Here is a 19,951-nt window from a genome sequence, read left to right on the forward strand (position 1 = left end):
CACTCTGAATGTAAATGGACTAAATGCTCCAATCAAAAGACATATAGGGTATCAGAATGGATTTAAAAAAAGCAAGATCTATCTATATGTTCTCTCTAAGGGACTCATTTTAGATATAAAGACATCTGCAGTTTGAAAGTGAGGGGCTGGAGAACCATCTATAATGCTAATGGATGTCAAAAGAAAGCTGGAGTAGCCATTCATATATCAGAGAAACTAGGTTTTTAACCAGAGTGTAATAAGAGATGAAGAAGGGCATTATATCATGAAAAAGGGGTCTATCCATCAAGAAGATCCAACAATTATAAATATTTATGCACCCAAATATATAAATCAATTAATAATAAAGATAAAGAAACTCATTGATAATAATACAATAATGGTAGGTAACTTTAACACCCGATTTAGAGAATGGACAGATTATCTAAGCAGGAAATCAACAAGGAAACAATGTCTTTGAATGACACACTGGACCAGATAAACTTCACACATATATTCAGAACATTTTATCCTAAAGCGGCAGAATGCACATTATTTTTGAGTCTTCATAGGGCAACTCCAGAGTAGATCACATACTGGGTCACAGTGTGTGACTTGTGACAACCTCAACAAGTACAGAAAGTTCAAAATCATACCATGCATAGTTTCAAACCACGACACTATGAAACTTGAAGTCAACCATAAGAAAAAATTTGTAAAGACCACAAATAAATGGAGGTTAAAGAACATCCCACTAAAGATGAATGGGTTAACCAGGAAATTAAAGAAGAAATTTAAAAATTACATGGAAACAAATGAAAATGCAAACATGACACTACAAAACCTTTGGGATGCAGCAAAGGCAGTCATAAGGAAGTATATTGCAATACAGGCCTACCTCAAGAAACAAGAAAAGTCTCAAATACACAAGCTAACTTTATACCTAAAGCAGCTAAGAAAGGAACAGGAAATAAAACCTAAATCCAGCAGAAGAAGGGAAATAATAAAGATTGTAGGAGAAATCAATGATATAGAAACAACAACAACAAAACAGTAGAACAGATCAACAATACTAAGAGCTGTTTCTTTGAAAGACCCAATAAAACTAATAAACCCCTAGCCAGACATATTAAAAAAGAGAGAGAAAGGAACCAAATAGATAAAATAACAAATGAAAGAAGAGAGATCAGAACCAATACCACAGAAATACAAACAGTTATAAAGCAGTACTATGAAAAATTATTTGCCAACAAACTGGGCAATCTGGAAGAAATAGACAAATTCATTGAAACTTACAAACTACCAAAACTGAAACAGGAAGAAATAGAAAATTTGAACAGACCCATAACTAGTAATGAAATTGAATCAGTAATCAGAAATCTCCCAACAAAGAAGAGTCCTGGGCCAGATGCCTTCCCAGGGGAATACTACCAGACATTTAAAGAAGACTTAATATTATTCTTCTTAAACTGTTTCAAAAAATAGAAATGGAAGGAAAACTTCTGAACTCATTCTACAAAGGCATCATTACCTTGATTCCAAGACCAGACACAGACCCTAGTAAAAAGGAAAATTATAGGCCAATATCCCTGATTAACATGGATCCAAAAATTCTCAAAAAAAAAAAAAAAAAATACTAGCTAATTTAATTCAACAGTACATTAAAAGAATTATTCAACACGACCAAGTGGGATTTATTCCTGGGCTGCAGGGGTGTTTCAATATTTGTAAATCAATCAATTTGATACACCCCATTAATGAAAGAAAGGATATAGACTACTGATCCTCTCAATAGATGCAGAAAAAGCATTTGACAAAATATACCATCCTTTCTTGATAAAAACCCTCAAAAAAGTAGGGATAGATGGAAAATGCCTCAACATCATAAAGGCCATATACTTAAGACCCACAGGTACTATCATCCTCAATGGGAAAAACTGAGAGCTTTTCCTCTATGGTCAGGAACAAGACAAAGATGTTTACTGTCACCATTACTGTTTAACATAGTACTGGAAGTCTTAGCCTCAGCAGTCAGACAACAAAAAGAAATAAAAAGCATTGAAATCGACAAGGAAGAAGTCAAACTTTCACTATTTACAGACAACACGATACTCTATCTAGAAAACCTGAAAGACTCCACCAAAAATTGCTTGAAGTAATACATGAATTCAGCAAATTTGCAGGATAGAAAATGAACGTGCAGAAATCTGCTGCATTCCTATACACCAATAACAAAGCAGCAGAAACAGTAATTAAGGAGCTGATCCTATTTACAAGTGCACCAAAAACCATAAGATACCTAGGAATAAACTAAAGAAGTAAAAGATCTGTACTCTGAAAACTATAGAAGAGTTATGAAAGAAATCGAAGAGGACACAAAGAAATGGAAAAGCATTCTGTGCTCATGGATTGAAAGAACAAACATTGTTAAAATGTATATACTATCTAAAGCAATCTACACACTTAATGCAATCCCTATCAAAATACCACTATAATTTTTCACAAACAATCCTAAAATTTGTATGGAAGCACAGAAGACCCTGAATAGGCAAAGCAATATTGAAAAAGGAAACCAAAACTGGAGGCAACAAGATTCCAGATTTCAAGTTACGCAACAAAGATGTAGTGATCAAGACAGTATGGTACTGGCACAAAAATATACACAGAGATCAATGGACTAGAATAGAAAACCCAGAAATGGACCCACAAGCATACGGTCACTTCATCTTTGAGAAAGCAGGAACGAATATCCAATGGAGAAAAGAGTGTCTTCAACAAATGGTATCAGGAAAACTGGACAGCAAAATGGAAAGGAATGAAAGTGGATCACTCTTGTACACCATACACAAAATTAAATTCAAAATTAATGAAAGACCTAAATGCGAGACAGGAAACCATCAAAATCCTAGAGGAGGACACAGGCAAAAACCTCTTTAAGCTCAGCCATAGCAACTTATTACTGGACACATCCCTGGAGGCAAGGGGAAAAAAAGCAAAAATAAACTATTGGGACTTCGTTAAGATAAAAACCTTTTTCACAGCAAAGGAAACAATCAACAAAACCAAAAGGCAGCCTACACAATGGGAGAAGATATTTGCAAATGACATACCTGATAAAGAGTTGATATCCTAAATCTATAAAGAACTTATCAAACTCAACACCCAAAAAGCAAATAATCCAGTTAAGAAATCTGCAGAAGAAGGGACACCTGGGTGGCTCAGTCAGTTAAGCTTCTGATCCTTCATTTGGGCTCAGGTCACGATTTCGGCTTTGTGAGACTGAACCTCGAGTTGGGCTCCCTGCTAAGGGTAGATTCTGCTTGGGATTCTCTTGCTCCATCTTCCTCTCTTCTCTCTCTCTCTCTCTCTCTCTCTCTGTATCTCTGTGTGTGTGTGTCTGTCCGTCTCTTTCTCCCTCCCTCCTCTAAGTAAATAAATAAAATCCTAAAAAAAATGGGTAGAAGACATGAATAGACACTTTTCCAAAGAAGACATCCAGATGCTAACAAACACATGAAAAATGCTCCACGTCACGCATCATGAGGGAAATATGAATCAAAACCCCGATGAGATATACCATCTCAAAGTTGCAGAATGGCTAAAATTAACATAAGCAGTAGGTTTGGGTAAGGATTTGAAGAAAGGGGAGCCCTCTTGCACTGTTGGTAGGAATGCAAACTGGTGCAGCCACTGTGGAGAATAGAGGTTCCTCAAAATATTAAAAATAGAACTACCCCAAGATCCAGCCGTTGCACTAGTAGATATTTACCCATAGAAGACAAAAGAATACATTCAAAAGGGTACATGCACTCTGGTGTTTGTGGTAACATTATCAGCAATAGCCAGATTAAGGAGAGAGCCGAAATGTCCATTGACTGATGAATGGATAAAGAAGATTTGGTATGTATATATATATATATATATGTGTGTGTGTGTGTGTGTGTGTGTGTGTGTGTGTGTGTGTGTATATATATGCATGCAATGGGATATTGCTCAGCCATCAAAAAGAATGATATCTTGCCATTTGCAATGACATGAATGGATTATGTATTATGCTAAGTGAAGTAAGTCAACCAGAGAAAGACAAATTCCATATGATTTTGGTCATATGTGGATTTAAGAAAGAAAACAAATGAACATATGGGAAGAGGGATAAGAAAAAAAGGAGAGAGCGAAACAAAACATAAGAGACTCTTAAGAATAGAGAACTGAGGATTGATGGAAAGAGGACGGTGGGGGATGGGCTAGGTGTTTGATGGGTATTAAAGAGGGCACTTGTTGTGATGAGCACTAGGTGTTGTATGTAAGTGATGAATCACTGAATTCTGGTCCTGAAACCAATATTGCACTTTATGTTAACTAAATTTAAATAAAAATAAAAAAAAAAGTGTTTAGTGAACCTCAAAGCCTTCAACAAATCAGTCAGCCATTAAACATGTTTTGCTAAAGCAGCTGGACAGTTAAACCCGTCTTCATTTAACTAAGCCTTACATTTTACTTTACATATTCTCCCCTCTGTTTTGAATTCAGCAATTTTTTTCCCACAGATTATGTTTATATTCTATGCATGAGAAATTACGACATATCAAGCATATCTAATTATGCAAAGAAATACCATGGGAGTTTATTTTGTTAAGGGATTTGCCATAGGGAATCAGATTAAAATAAAGAAGTCATCATTCTCCTGTGAGTTGGAATGGTGCTGTCAGGAAAGAAGTCTCCTAATAGTTGTGAATGTGTACATTGCTTAACTGAGAGTACATTTTCTTTATAAAGTGGATGCTCAGTACTTTAAAAAAAAAACACAGTATGATCTTAATTGGTAGTTGAAATATGTCAACATTATTTAGGTTATGGAGATCTCACGTGGTGTTTATGTCTAGGTAATCATTTGCCTTGACAGTGAGGATTTGTTTTTTCCTTTAGGCACCAGTGAAATTATATAGACCTTTACATGAAAAAAAAATTATAGGAATATATTCATGTTCTGGTGATAAGAACACATCAGTGTTCATTAAAATGTGTGTTTAGTGGAAGTTAAAGTGGAATGAGTTGTTGAAAAATACTTTTTGAATTAGGTGAAGCTTTTCTCAGTGTAATCTGTTGAATTATTTCAGTATGACATAAAATTTATCCAATTAAGAAAAAGTTGAGAGGGAAATTGTGAAAATGTAGTACTACTGATAGTATACCACGTGATTTTCAGCAGGAGTTCATATAACACTGATGATTCAGACACTTTAATTTTTTCTTATGTAGGAGAATCGCAAAATAGATTGATATGATTCTTTTTTGTATTTGGTTACTTTATTGTTATTCTTGAGAAGCGTCTGACAATAGCCATATTAAATTCAGTGCTGAAATAAAAGGCCAACTTGAAATAAACTCTCTCATGAGTCATTTTATGACAGCTTGATCTAAAATGCATAAGCATGTAGTCATCAGCATTATTAGTAGCGGTTTTAATTTCTATATAAGTATGTACAACCTGTAAACATTAGAGCCTGAAGTAGTAGGCCATTTTGCCTAGAGCAGTAGTGTAGTCTCTCAAATGGAAACCACTTTTGTTTGTTCCTAATTGTAAATTAATATTGGTGACAAATTTCATTGTTTTGAGTCTATGAAAATGAGAATAAGGTATTTATTAGGACTTTAAAATTTCGATGCTGTTCCATTTTTAATAAAATCTACTTTTATTTTAAGCTATCTTCCTAGGATCATATCGTATGCCATATGAAGATATAAAAAATATTATTCTGGAGGTTAATGAAGACATGCTGACTGAAGCCTTAATTCAGGTAACTTGCGTATTTTCCTTTTAAAATTCATTTTCACAGGTATTTTAGATTGTTATTTTCTCAATGCAGTTGTGGGAAAATGTTCTTCTATATTTTGGTAATAGAATCAGGAGTATCTAGCTTTGTTACCAGTAAGAGTATTGAACATAGAAGATCTATGTTTCTGCCTATCATTCACTGTATATAAAATTGCATGTATTTCATCATCACAATAACTCTGTTAAGTAAATATTGTTATTATAATTTTATGGATGGTATAGTGGGGAAGTCAAAAGGTTATATGCCTTGCTCATGATCAATTGGTAAATGTTAAAGTTATTCTTTGTTAGGCACATAACATGTGCTAGGAATTGTGTCACTTTACATATTTTATCTCGTTGAATTTTATAACAATCCTATGAGGTACAGACTATTATCTTCATGTTACAGAAAAGAAAACTGAGGCTTAAATAGATTGCCCAATGTCACATAGATGGTAAGTGGCAGAGCAGAGCTGGGATTCAGAACAAAATCTCTCATGGTTCTAAATCTATTGCTCTTTCTGTTCCATTTTTCTGCCTTCCATGAGCCAGTTATTTTAGCTTGCTAAATCTCTGTTTCCACTTCTGAGAATACAAGTGTAGTAAACCAAATAATGTGCTCTGTAGAATAAAGCACTATACAAGATCTAACATATTTTTACAATTCTTGGTATGTCTGGTCCTGTCTAGTTTAATTTCTAGAAGGAAGAACTGTGAAGACATAGTCATTGTAGGGTTTTTTGTTGTTTGTTTTTATTTTTTTATTTATTATTATTTTTTTAAAGTCATTCTCTCCAAGTTTAATTTCTTAATATTGAAATCATATACATAGTCTGCAAAATGTGTCAGTTTCTGTATGTTACGTACTACAATCTTTATTTATTTCTTTGCTGCTGACACAGTGCACGTGTGCCTAAAATGTTTAAACCAGTAATAAAATATTAGGGACAAATTTTAAAATGAAAGGTAGAATGCTTAAAAAGTGTAACTTTAGCACTATGTTTAAAAATATAAAATATTTCATTGTAACAAATAGCTGGTTACTCAATTTATGGCTACCTTAAGAACCTTAAGTACTGTCATAGAGTTACCTGCATCATGATGGATATTTTATTTTATTTTTTTAAATATTTTTTTATTATATAAAAAAGTACATCCCTGGTTTTTGATGTAAAGTTCGATGATTCATTAGTTGTGTATAACACCCAGTGCACCATGCAATACGTGCCCTCCTTACTGCCCATCACCAGCCTATCCCATTCCCCCAGCCCCCTCCCCTCTGAAGCCCTCAGTTTGTTTCTTAGAGTCCATAGGTAGGAGAAGAAAGGGATAAAGAAAGGGGGGGTAATCAGAAGGGGGAATGAAACATGACAGACTATGTTGTTTGTTTTTAAGCCATAAAGATTGCTTTGATTTTAAAAAGACTTGGGTAGTTTGTGTTGTGAGAGTTTTACCATATTGCCCTCAGACTGTCTCTGAATTTCAGAGAACCTGTCTCTGTCATTTGAGCAGACTAAGTGTATATGGAAGTTCCTCCATTTTGTAATGTAGGCTTGTGTTACAGATTACCTCATGTAAATTTTTTAAATGTACATATTATAATATAAATATAGATAAATAGAAATTTATTTTTTAAGGCTAAGGTTTAATGAGTTTATGTAGGCTCTTTATTAACGTGACATACTTACGTTAATCTCAATAAGAGTTACACTTTGATAAATCCCCCTGTGGAAAAGTTTTAAAAAAAGTGTTTTTCTGTGCAACTAGCAAGTGCATATTTCTGTGAGTAGAAATGGAGAGCTGATCACATTTGTCCTGTCCATCTAAGTCCCATGATTCTTTGCACAGTAGTCAGAATGAGTGAGGAATGAAACCTAAACGCGATTTAGTATTCCCCCTTTTTTTCAATTGGACGGTTTAATTTTAACGTACAATTAGACAAATTTCTGACTCCAAAGCTTTTTAGTCTTTTCTCTAATGAAATTACAGTAAAATAGAACCATATTTTGAAGAATTAATCAATTTAGCCATTTATTTTACCCATTAAAACTATGTAGCTTTTCCTTCACATACTTTGGTAAATAAAAAAGAATGTAATTATTTAGAATGCTGCTGTGGTCTTTATTTGCCGGTAACATTCAAAATATTGATTATTTTTTAGGTCATGTTTTCAACTCTTTAGGGAATGTAAGAACCAGAGAAAGATTCTCACTTCTGAATGTCCCTCTAATATGCAACAAGCTTTTAAAATATGTATATATAGAAATTTATTATGTGGGATTTTTTTTTCTGTTCCATTTTATTTTGTAGCATAAACAGTACCTGTTTGTCTCTCTTTAAATTGGGTAAGCCTGGTCCAGTTTGGAGGAATGGATTGCTTTCAATTTGGAGATGGCAATAAATTGTGTCTAAATTCTTCAATTTGCTGGTTTAATTTTATCCACTATGCAGTGAAAGCAACTGCTTTTGAAATTTCATTATTATGCTAAATCTTGGATTATACACTGGGAAGATGAGTTATGGAGAATCATAAAGATCCTGCCAGGCTCTTTTAGTGTATGTTATACCAGATGCTTCCCTGTTTGCTGTAAATGGGTTGACCTGGGCTTGTGTCATCTCTTCCTTTTTTCTAGACTTTCATTCACTTTTCTAAGCCTTTATCTATTTTTTTTTTCCATATATTCATGTGTTTTACCCCTTGCATCCTTTGCCCCACCAATTTTGTGCCTTCTTTTTGTTGAAAGCATACCACCGAGGACTTTTTTCAAGCCACATTGCTTTTCTTCTCAATGCCAGATACTCCGAAATTTCCTCTCAGTCCTTACCCTGCTCAATCAAAAATCATTTCTTTAGTTCTGCTTATAGGAGAAAACTACTTAACATGCAATTTAATAGTATGTGTGATTGGAATTGCGCCACTTGTGTATAAGGCACAGATGATACATAACTCATGTGAGTTATTGAAGTTAGTAGTATGTTTATCCAGACAAATCAAACATCTGAGTATCTTTTGGTAAGGAAGAAGGTCCTGGATTGAAACAGATAGTCAATTTTCCAGAACACAAAGGTGACTGCTTTCCTCAGGCAAGAGAAAAGACTAGAATCACTACTGCTTTTTTTCACCCTCCCATCTCAGAAACATTTGCTTCAGTGATGCAAAAGTAATATCAATTTGCCATTCACAGGAGCTGTTTACAATTCATGTCTAATTACCATGTAGCACATTGATAGTGCATAGCATTAAATATGTATCATCAGATTAACTTTGTTGTAAGTTCTATTTGATTACAGTGCTAAATTCCATCCATGCATAATCATAGTATATTGCTCACAGGAGATGTTTGTCTCCTCATAACAACAAAACAACAAAAAACAATTAAGGACACACTGCTTCCTAGAGAGTTAAAGTAGTAGTATCTCTCCAGTATAGGTCAATAGGCTCTTTCCAATCAGACAACTAATATATTTTAGTTATTTAGCAGGATGAATATCTTATTTAAAAACATGCAATATATATAATAAAATATAATATAATATAATAAATTATATATATGTAATGTAATTAGCAAGAAGAAGCCCAAATTTTCAGGTTATTAATAAAAATACTAATGTTTCCCTTATTTCAAATTATCTGAATTTAAGCTAGAAACTGATTCCATTGTGTGGAAGATGTTGAGATGTCCTGAAATACAGGAACACATAGAAACATTTTAAAAAGTACACCATATTGTGAGTTTGTTGAGGAGCTTTTAATATATATAATTATGAGTTAGTTCCAAATAATATGAACTAAATTTAGGTGATTCTTAGGGTTATTATTCAGCTTTGAAAGTCTGTATCAGTATAATTTAAATTTGATCTACTAAGAGAAAAATCTAAAACCCATGTTTTCAGGATATCAGGGGTAAAAATCAAATATTTGTAGGCCTACTTACATATAGAACATTGACAAAGAAATGAAACTAGCACTTGCAAAAAATTGATTTAAATGTTAAGGGAAAAATAAAAGTGTGTTTTATTTTAGAACATTAGTGCATGTAAATGATTCTTAAAGGCTGGCTGGGGAAATTGTGTTGCTAGGGAGATTATGGTCATATTCACAAAGCGTATATAGAAAAAAGGATGTTTAACATAGAAGGCAGTATAATATAACTGCAGCATAATTTACAAAGATATGTATGAAGCAAAGGTTTTTAACCAGGGATTCAAAGCCCCTCTTTGGTAACTAATAGAATTCAGGGGCTCCTGAACTTAGATATGAAAAATACTGAGTCTTTATTTTTTAACTTTTTTTTTTAAAGATTTTATTTATTTATTTGACAGAGATAGAGACAGCCAGCGAGAGAGGGAACACAAGCAGGGGGAGTGGGAGAGGAAGAAGCAGGCTCATAGCAGAGGAGCCTGATGTGGGGCTCGATCCCATAACGCCGGGATCACGCCCTGAGCCGAAGGCAGACGCTTAACCGCTGTGCCACCCAGGCACCCCTATTTTTTAACTTTTACCTAACATTTAATATTTCATTTGATGAACAATGTAGGTAACAGAAAAAGCAATATTAATAGTACCTCTAACTTTGTCACTAATAGAAATTATAAATATTTTCATATCACATTAAATTTGAAGCAGATATCTTAAAATATTATTTAAAGTCATTAGTACTTCAAAATTACACTAGTTATTAAAGCTCCCACTAGATCTTATTTTTTAATGCTTTAATCAAGATGCATATCTATTATTACGTCACAATTTATTTTTGTAAATATGTTAACTATTTTAATACAATCTGTTTCTTTTATATTCCTTTGTGTTTTATTTCATTGTGAGAAAAGGATCCGTAAACTGGTGTTAAAGGGTTCAAGGCACAAACCAAAAGACCAGAAACTAGTGTAGAAAAGTTTCCCAGTCAAGCTGGCTGACATAAGTTGTTCCCAACTTCAGTCTCCCTAACCACTATCCGTAGAGAAGACACCGTTGTGAAAATCCCAGACCCAGGGATGATACTAATACACCCTCCTAGTGCACAGAGAACAAGAAGGACCACATTAGGAGGGTAAGAAAACAGCTGTATTCTGATCATATTGTCCTTCCCTAGATTAGCATAGCACTGCACTGAGAAGGCCCCTGTGGGCATACAGTTTCTCTAGTGGGAGAAGAGAACCCTCGGTGGACATCCAGCTCCCCCAGCATTGTGGGACGCTTCCCAGAAGGCCCACTTAGGTGTCACCTTATAGAGATCACTGGGGGAATCTGTGTGTGTGTGTTGGGGGGTGTATCAGATAGAGATGAAGAATGGGGATGGGGCTTATACCAACCAGCTTATACCAACCAGCCCTCAGATCTTGACAGACCACATTCCTGCTTGTTACCGTAGGCTGGGCTCCAAGCCTGCCCAAAGTGACTATTCAGGTTGCCTGGGTATGCAGGGCCAGAGTGTATACTCAACCGCTGGGCAGGGATGTTGCTTGGCTCCCTAACCCCACTGAACTGTGAGATACAGTTGGAGGACCCTCTCAACTAGAGAGTGCAGTCAGTGACCTTGCCCAATGTTAGAGCATATCCAGTAGCCTACCTGATCATGAAGCCTAACCTACAGCCCTGCCCAACACTGGGGCACAGCCTACAACCTCAGATGCTTGTAGAGTATAGGCTGTGGCTCTAACTGTACATGGTCTAGCCAGCAGCACCGTCTACTCAAGGAGTGCAGCCTGAGACCCCAGCTACCCAGGGTCATTTGCAGAGTCCAGCCCATAGCCATAACCAATTGCAGAGTCCAAACAGTGGCACCACCCTGCAGGGACCACAGTTTATGACCTCACTTGAACAGATGTGATTGGAGAATTTAGCTAGTGACCCCACCTGACTGCAAAACAAGCCAGTAGCCCCACATGATCAGGGAGCCCACCAGTGGCTCTGGTTGAATGTGGAGCCCAGATAGCAAGCCCATCTAACAGTGGAGCCTAACCAGCACTATCCCCTCTGACCTCAGATACTGGAATGGCCTTACCAAACTAGAGGCCCCAATAGCAGGCCCTGCATGCCCACAGATACTACCAGCTTACCAAAATGGGTGGTATGTGGGGTGGCGCTGTGCCAAGCATGACACAGCACCCGTCATGTGAGTCCAACCGCGGCACCTTCGGGGACTGAAACTGGCAGAGCCCGGAGGCCTTCCCAGAGCTCACGGAAGTATTATCGGCCCCGCAGTTCCCTCAGCAAACCTGTGAAGTTTAGAAGAGATCACTTACTCATATGTGCAGATACTAACCCATGGAACCAGGAATCGCAATAAATAATGTAAAAATGACACCACCAAAGGAAACTAATAAAGATCCAAAAACTGACCCTCAAGAAATGGAGATCTATGAACTTTCTGAAAACAAATTCACAATAATCCTCTTAAAGAATTTTAGTGAACTACAAGAAGACACAGAAAGACAACTAAATAAAATTTGGAAAATGATAAATGAACAAAATGAGAAGTTCAACAAAGAATAGTAACCATCAAAAAAGAACCAAACAGAAATCCTAGAGATGAAGAATACAATTTACTGAATAGAAGAATTCAATAGAAAATTTAACATCACACTTGATCAGGCAGTTCAAGAGTGAACTGAAAGATAGATCATTTGAAATGATGCAGTCACAGGAGTAAAAACAAACAAACAAACAAAAAAGGAAGAGTGAAGAAAGCCTATAGGACTATCAGTGGATTTCTCAAGAGAAGCATGGCAGGCCAGGAGATGGTGGGATGGTATTTTCAAAATATTGAAAGAAAAAACTGTCATTTAAAACTGTTACACCTGGTAAAGCTATTTTTCAGAAATGAAGAAAAGATAAAGATTTTGTTAAACAAAGCTGAAGGAGTTTATCACCACTGGATCTGAGACTCACAAGAGAATAACTTTAGCTTTAAGGACACAGATAGATTGAGAGTGGAGGGATGTAAAGAGATACTTCGAGTAAATGGTAACCAAAAGAAAGCATGTGTTGCTATACTTAGACAAAATAGAATTAAAAAAGAGGGAAAAGGTCAAAACAGCATCAAGATATGTTAAAAGGGTGATTTAATCAAGAAGATAAAACAATTATAAATAATTATGCACCCAACATTGGGATACTTTAATGTATAAATATGAATACTAATAGAACTAAAAGAACTAAAGAAAAAAGCAAAGCCTAGAAATTCAGTAGTACTTGGGGATTTTAATACCCAGTTTCAACAATGAATAGATTATCCAAAAAAGAATCAATAAGGAAACAGTAGATTCAAACAAAACTATAGACCAAATGGGCATAGTAGACATATATAGAACATTTCATACAATAGCAGCAGAATACATAATCTTTTTAAGTGCACATGGAACAATATCCAGGATAGATCATATGATAGATAACAAAAATAGTAGCAAATTTAAGTAGATTAAAATCATACCAGGTATTTCTTCTTTTTAAGGTATTAATAATGTATTTAGTTTAGAAAAACCTCCCTGCACTGCCCTCAATCTGCATCCATGGCTTTTTCAGGACCACATTCTGTTCTGTAGCTTCTTTTGTTATGAAGATTGTATCACATTTCTTACTGGAGTCCAGGCAGTTGCAAATGAATAGACTTATATCTGGGGAATCAAAAGCTAACAGTGGCAAAACAACACTATGAAATGGAAAAATAAAATGTTTGTCACATGAGTGTAGTAACACAGAGAACATATCAGGAGGGTGGCTCACTTGGTGGTGGCAGCTATGTTAGTGTTTTCTTTCCTCTTCAAGTTCAGAAACAAGTTGAACTATCTCAGGGTGAACTGAATTTTCCTGCTGTGGAATTATAGAAGTCCTGCAGCCTCCCAGGTTTGTTTTCAAGGTCTTCATAATCAGATGCCTGAAGAATCATCTCACATTGGTCTACCTGCTTCACAGATTTGGCCTCTGCACAGGATTGGGTCTCATACTTTCCCCAAAGTTCATAAATTTCCTTTCTGAGATCCTCTGGGAGGAGCTAGGTTAGCTGCTTGCTTCATAGTTTCTGGTCTTTGTTAAGATGCTCTTCTTTGGGAACCAGAGCCATAACTACCGTTCTGTCCATGTGATCTGAGCTTACCTCTAAACATTTTTGTATATCCCAGCAGTCCATGGAACTCTCTTGAGCTGCCCAACCAGCCACGAGAACTGCAGCAGGTTCCAGGCCCCACAGCCTGAACAGGGCTGTAGTGGAAGCCAAAGCCATGAAGCTACTCATCTGGCAGGTTGGCACAAGCCACCCCAAGTATCTTTTCTGACCACGATCGTATCGAACTAGAAATCAAATACATGGAAATTCAATAGCATACTCCTGAACAACTAATAGATTACAGAAAGTTTTAAAAACTGAAATTAAAAAATATTGGTTGAGACAAAACTTATGGGATGGAATTAAAGCAGTTCTAACAGGGAATTTAGGGATAAACACATACATCAAAAAAAAAAAAATCTCAAATACCTTTACACCTCAGGGTACTAGAAAGAAGTAAAGAACTGAGCCTGAAGTTAGTAGGCAGAAGGAAATTATAATAAACAGTAGAAGCAGAAATAAATGAAATTGAGAATAAGAAAACAATAGAAAAGATCAATTAAACTAAGAGTTAGTTCTTTGGAAAGATAAAACTGAGAAGCCTTAGCTAGACTAACCCAAGAAAAAAAAGAGAGAAGATCCACATAAATAAAATTATAAATAGGAGACATTAATCTGATGCCAAAGAAAAAGGATTATGAAAGACTACTGTAAACAATTATATGCCAACTAATTGCACAGCCTAGAGGAAATTGATAGATTCTGAGTAACATACAACCTAACAAGACTGAATCATGAAGAAATAGGATATATGAACAGACCATAATGACTAAGGAGATTGAGGCAGTAATCAAATACCCGTCAACAAAGAATTCTAAGAGCAGATGATTTCACTCATGAATTTTACCAAACGCTTAAAAAAGAATTAACACCAGTCCTTCTGTGATGCTTCCAAAAATGTGAAGAGGAAGGAATACTCCCAATTTCATTATGACACCAGCATTACCCTGATACCAAAAGCAAATAAAAACACTACAAGAAAGGAATAGGCCAATATACCTGATAAATATGAATGCAAAATTTATCAACAACAGCTAGCAAATTGAATTCAACAATTCATTAAAAGGATCATACCCCATGATCAAGTGTGATTCAGATCTACGATGCAAAGATAGTTGAATATACATAAATCAATAAATTGGATACATCACATTAATAGAATGAAATATAAAACCCATATGATCATCTCAATAGATGCAGAAAAAGCATTTCACAAAATTTAACATCCATTCATGATAAAACTTCTCAACAATTTGGGTCTAGAAGAAGCATACTTCAACATGTTAAAGGCCATAAGTGATAGGCATATAGCTAATATCATACTGAATGATGAAAGGTGGAAAGCTTTTCCTCCAAGATCAGGAATAAGGAAAGGGTGTCCATTCTTTCCACTCCTACTCAGCCTAGTACTGGTAGTCCTAACCTGGGCAATGAAGCATGAAAATAAATAAAATGCATTCAGATTGGAAAGGGAGAAGTAAAATGTCTGTTTGCAGATCACATGATCTTAAATCTAGAAAATCATAAAGACTCCATCAAAACACTGTTAAACTAATAAGCAAATTCAGAAAAGTTGCAGGATACAACGTTAACATACAAAAAGCAATTGTGTTTCTGTGTAGTAACAAAAAATATCTGAAAAGGAAACAGTCTCACAATAGCATTAAGAACAGTCCAATACTTAGTCATAAATTTAAGGAGATGAAAGATTTGTAACCTGAAATCTCTAAGACACTGATGACAGAAATTGAAGAAGACACAAGTAAATGCAAAGATATTTCATGTTCATGGATTGGAAGAATTATTTTGTTAAAATGTTCATACTACCCAAAGCCATCTATAGATAAAATAGAATTTCTTTTTTTTTTTTTTTTTAAGATTTTTATTTATTTGACAGGAGAGAGACAGCCAGCGAGAGAGGGAACACAAGCAGGGGGAGTGGGAGAGGAAGAAGCAGGCTCACAGCGGAGGAGCCTGATGTGGGGCTCGATCCCATAACGCCGGGATCACGCCCTGAGCCGAAGGCAGACGCCCAACCGCTGTGCCACCCAGGCGCCCCTAAAATAGAATTTCTATCAAGACTCCAGTAGCACTTTTTTACAGAAATAGAAAAAATAACCCTACAATTCATATGAAACCATAACGAATCATGAATAGCCAAAACAATCCCAGGAGAGAATAAAGATGGAGGCATCACACCTCCTGATATCAAACTGTATTACAGAACTATAGTAATCTAAACATTATGGTATGTAGATCAATGGAACAGAATTGAGAGCCCAGAAATAAACCTGTACATATACAGTCAAATAATACTGGATAAGGTGGCTAAGAATACTGAATGAAGAAAAGGATAATCCTTTCAATAAACTGTGCTGGGAAAACTGGATAGTCATGTGCAAAGAAATGAAACTGGAACCTTATCTCATACCACTCACAAAAATTAATTTGAAATGCATTTTTAACGGCTTAAATGTAAGTCATGAAATTATAAAATTCCTAGAAGAAAACGGGAAAATGTCCTTGACATTGATCATGGAAATATTTTTTTGATGTGACACTAAAAGCAAAAATAAACAAGTGGGACTACATCAAACTAAGTTTTCTGCACAGCACAGGAAATAGTCAACAAATTGAAAAGACAGCCTAGAGTATAGGAGAAAATATTTGCAAACCACAAATCTGATAGCAGTTAATATTCAATATATATAAGGAACTCCTACAACTTAAGAGTAGAAAACCAAATAATTGGACTTAAAAAATCAGCAAAGAGGTTGGAGTTAAGATAGTGGAGGAGTAGGGGTCCCCTTTTTCAGCTGGCCCCTGAGTCGAGCTGGATAGGTACCAGACCATCCTGAACACCCACGGAATCAGCCTGAGACGTAGGAAGATACACCTGGACCTATACAAATGAACATCTCCAGCACTGAGTATTGAGGTACGAAGCAGGGAGCCATGAACGTGCGCACAGATATCGGAAGAGAAATGGAAGGGGGAGGGAGCCTCCGCGTTCGGGAGCCAGGAAGCGGTATTCACCTGCACTGGGGAACAGGCGAACTCACGGGCCGGCACCCGCGAGAGAGCACACTGACACCGTGAGCCTGGGAATGCGCGCTACCAGACTGAAAACCAGAGCTCCAGGGTGTGCGTGGCGGCTGGTGGTGTTAGAAACACAAAGGACAGAGACCTGCCAGCCCTGGAAGTGAGAGCTGGGATGCCGGCTGTGGGACGCACATCCCGGGACGCTGCAGGGTTTAGCAGCACCAACAGAAACAGAGTTAAAGAGGCCAGAAGAGCTCAGTGGAGAGCGGACTGCGATATCGATGTTCTGACAGAGGCTGGGATTCGGCCACTGCTGCTCTGACTCTCAGAAGAGGCACAGCAAACCTCCAGGGAAAGCCGCCAGAGAACAAAAGGCTGGAAATACCGGCTCACATTGTGTCCAACGCCATGCCCCCTTGCAGGGGACGCGGAGACTCTACCCAAACAGGGTTGCCTGAGTATCAGTGTGGCAGGCCCCTCCCCCAGAAGGCAGGCTGGAAAATCAAGAAGCCCACATCCCTAAGGTCCCTATAAAACAAGTGCGCACTACATGGGTCCTGGTCAATAATTTCGGCTCGGGACAACCCCGCAACCTCTCCTCATCAGAATGATGAGAAGGAGAAATCCCCCCCCAGCAAAGAAAAGACAATGAGTCTCTGGCCTCTGCCACAGAACTGATGGATATGGATTTAACCAAATTATCAGAAATGGAGTTCAGAGTAACAATGGTCAAGATGATGTGTAGACTTGAAAAAATATTAATGAAAATATTAACAAGAATATAGAATCTCTAAGGGCGGAAATGAGAGCGAATCTGGCAGAAATTAAAAATGCTATGAATCAGATGCAGTCAAAACTAGATGCTCTGTCGGCCAGGGTAAATGAGGCAGAAGACGAATTAGCAAATTGGAGGATGAGATGGTAGAAGAGAAAGCTAAAACAGAAACTTGGCTCAAAAAAATCCAATCTCCAGAATGTAGGTTACTGGAGATTACTGACTCAATGAAACGTTCCAGTGTCAGAATGATTGGCATCCCCAAGGGGGTGGAGAAAAACAGAAAAACTAGAAGAGATATTTGAACAAATTGTAGCTGAAAACTTCCCTAAAATAGCAAAGGAAACAAGCATTCATGTCCAATAGGCAGAGAGGACCCCTCCCAAGTTCAACCAAAACAAACCTATGCCACGTCACGTCATAGTGCAATTTGCAAATATTAGATCCAAGAATACAGTATTGAAAGCGGCCAGGGAAAAGAAATTTCTAACATACCGAGGCAAAAGTATCAGGATTACGTCAGACCTGTCTACACAGACCTGAAATGAGAGAAAGGGTTGGGGGGCCATTTTTAAAGCTCTTTCAGAGAAAATCATGCAGCCAAGGATCCTTTATCCAGCAAGGCTATAATTCAGAATTGATAGAGAGATAAGGACCTTCCAGAATCGCCAGTCACTGACTAATTTCATAACCACAAAACCAGCCCTACAGCAGATATTAAGGGGGGTTGTATAAAAGTAAAAAGGCCCCAAGAGTGCTAGAGAACAGAAAGTTACAATCTATAGAAACAAAGACTTTACAGGCAACATGGCATCATTAAAATAATATCTCTCAATAATCACTCTCAATGTGAATGGCCAAAATGCTCCCATAAAACACTACACCACAGGGTTGAAGGTTGGATAAAAAGACATGACCCATCCATTTGCTGTGTACAAGAGACTCATTTTGTACCTAAAGATATATCCAGACTGAAAGTAAAGGGACGAAAAACCATCTTTCATGCCAATGGACCCCAAAAGAAAGCTGGAGTAGCAATTCTCATATCAGACAGATTGGATTTTAAACTAAAGACTGTAGTTAGAGATACAGAAGGGCACTATATTATTCTTAAAGGATGTATCCAACAAGTGGATATGACAATTATAAATATGTATGCCCCCAACAGGGGATCAGCAAGATACACAAGCCAACTCTTAACCAGAATAAAGAGACGTATAGATAAAAATATGTTAATAGTAGGGGACCTCAACACTCCATTATCAGTCATATTGGACCAGATGGACCTCATAGATATATATATATATAGAACACTACACCCCAGAACAAAAGAATACTCATTCTATTCTAATGCCCATGGAACATTCTCCAGAATAGATCATGTTCTGGGTCACAAAACTGGTCTCAACCGATACTAAAAGACTGAAAATTTTCCCTGCATATTCTCAGAACACAGTGCGTTGAAATCGGAACTCAACAACAAGGAAAAATTTGGAAGAAACTCAAACACTTCGAGACTAAGAACCATCCTGCTCAAGAATGATTTGATAAACCCAGAAATCAAAAATCAATTTAAACAATTTATGGAGACCAACGAGAATGAAAACACAACGGTCCAAAACCTATGGGATACTGCAAAGGCAGTCCTAAGGGGGAAATACACAGCTATCCATGCCTCACTCAAAAGAATAGAAAAGTCTAAAATGCAGTTTTTATATTCTCACATCAAGAAGCTGGAACAGCAACAGAACAGGCCTAATCCATGCACGAGAAGGCAGTTGATGAATATTAGAGCAGAGATCAATGAAGTAGAAACCAGGAGCAGAGTAGAGCAGATCAACAGAACTAGAAGCTGGTTCTTTGAAAGAATAAATAAAGTAAATAAGCCACTGGCAAGACTTATCCAAAAGAATAGAGAAAGGACCCAAATTAATAAAATTAGGAATGAAAGGGAAGAGATCACAACCAACACCAATGAAGTAGGAGGGATCATTAGAAACTTTAATCAACAGCTTTATGCCAATAAATTAAGCAACCTGGGAGAGATGGATGCCTTCCTGGAAACCTATAAACTACCCAGACTGAAACAGGAAGAAATTGATTTTTTAAACAGACCAATTAATTATGAAGAGATTGAAGCAGTGATTAAAAACCTTCCGAAAAACAAAACCCCAGGGCGTGATGGATTCCCCAAGGAATTTTACCGAACATTCAAAGAAGAAATAATACCTC

At 36.7% G+C, this 19,951-nt stretch overlaps 1 protein-coding gene across 7 annotated transcripts in view; it reads left to right on the top strand.

Annotated features, from left to right (window-relative positions):
* DIAPH2 (diaphanous related formin 2) overlaps positions 1-19,951 on the top strand; it is a 992,113-nt gene that overhangs the window by 463,270 nt on the left and 508,892 nt on the right. For all 7 annotated transcript variants that reach the window (XM_026483534.4, XM_057313012.1, XM_026483533.4 and 4 more), the window contains one exon: positions 5,683-5,777. In XM_026483534.4, coding sequence (XP_026339319.2) covers positions 5,683-5,777 — 95 coding nt within the window. The remainder of the gene's footprint in view (positions 1-5,682; positions 5,778-19,951) is intronic.

The sequence above is a fragment of the Ursus arctos genome, chromosome X (assembly GCF_023065955.2).
Source record: "Ursus arctos isolate Adak ecotype North America chromosome X, UrsArc2.0, whole genome shotgun sequence".
Taxonomy (NCBI): Eukaryota; Metazoa; Chordata; class Mammalia; order Carnivora; family Ursidae; genus Ursus; species Ursus arctos.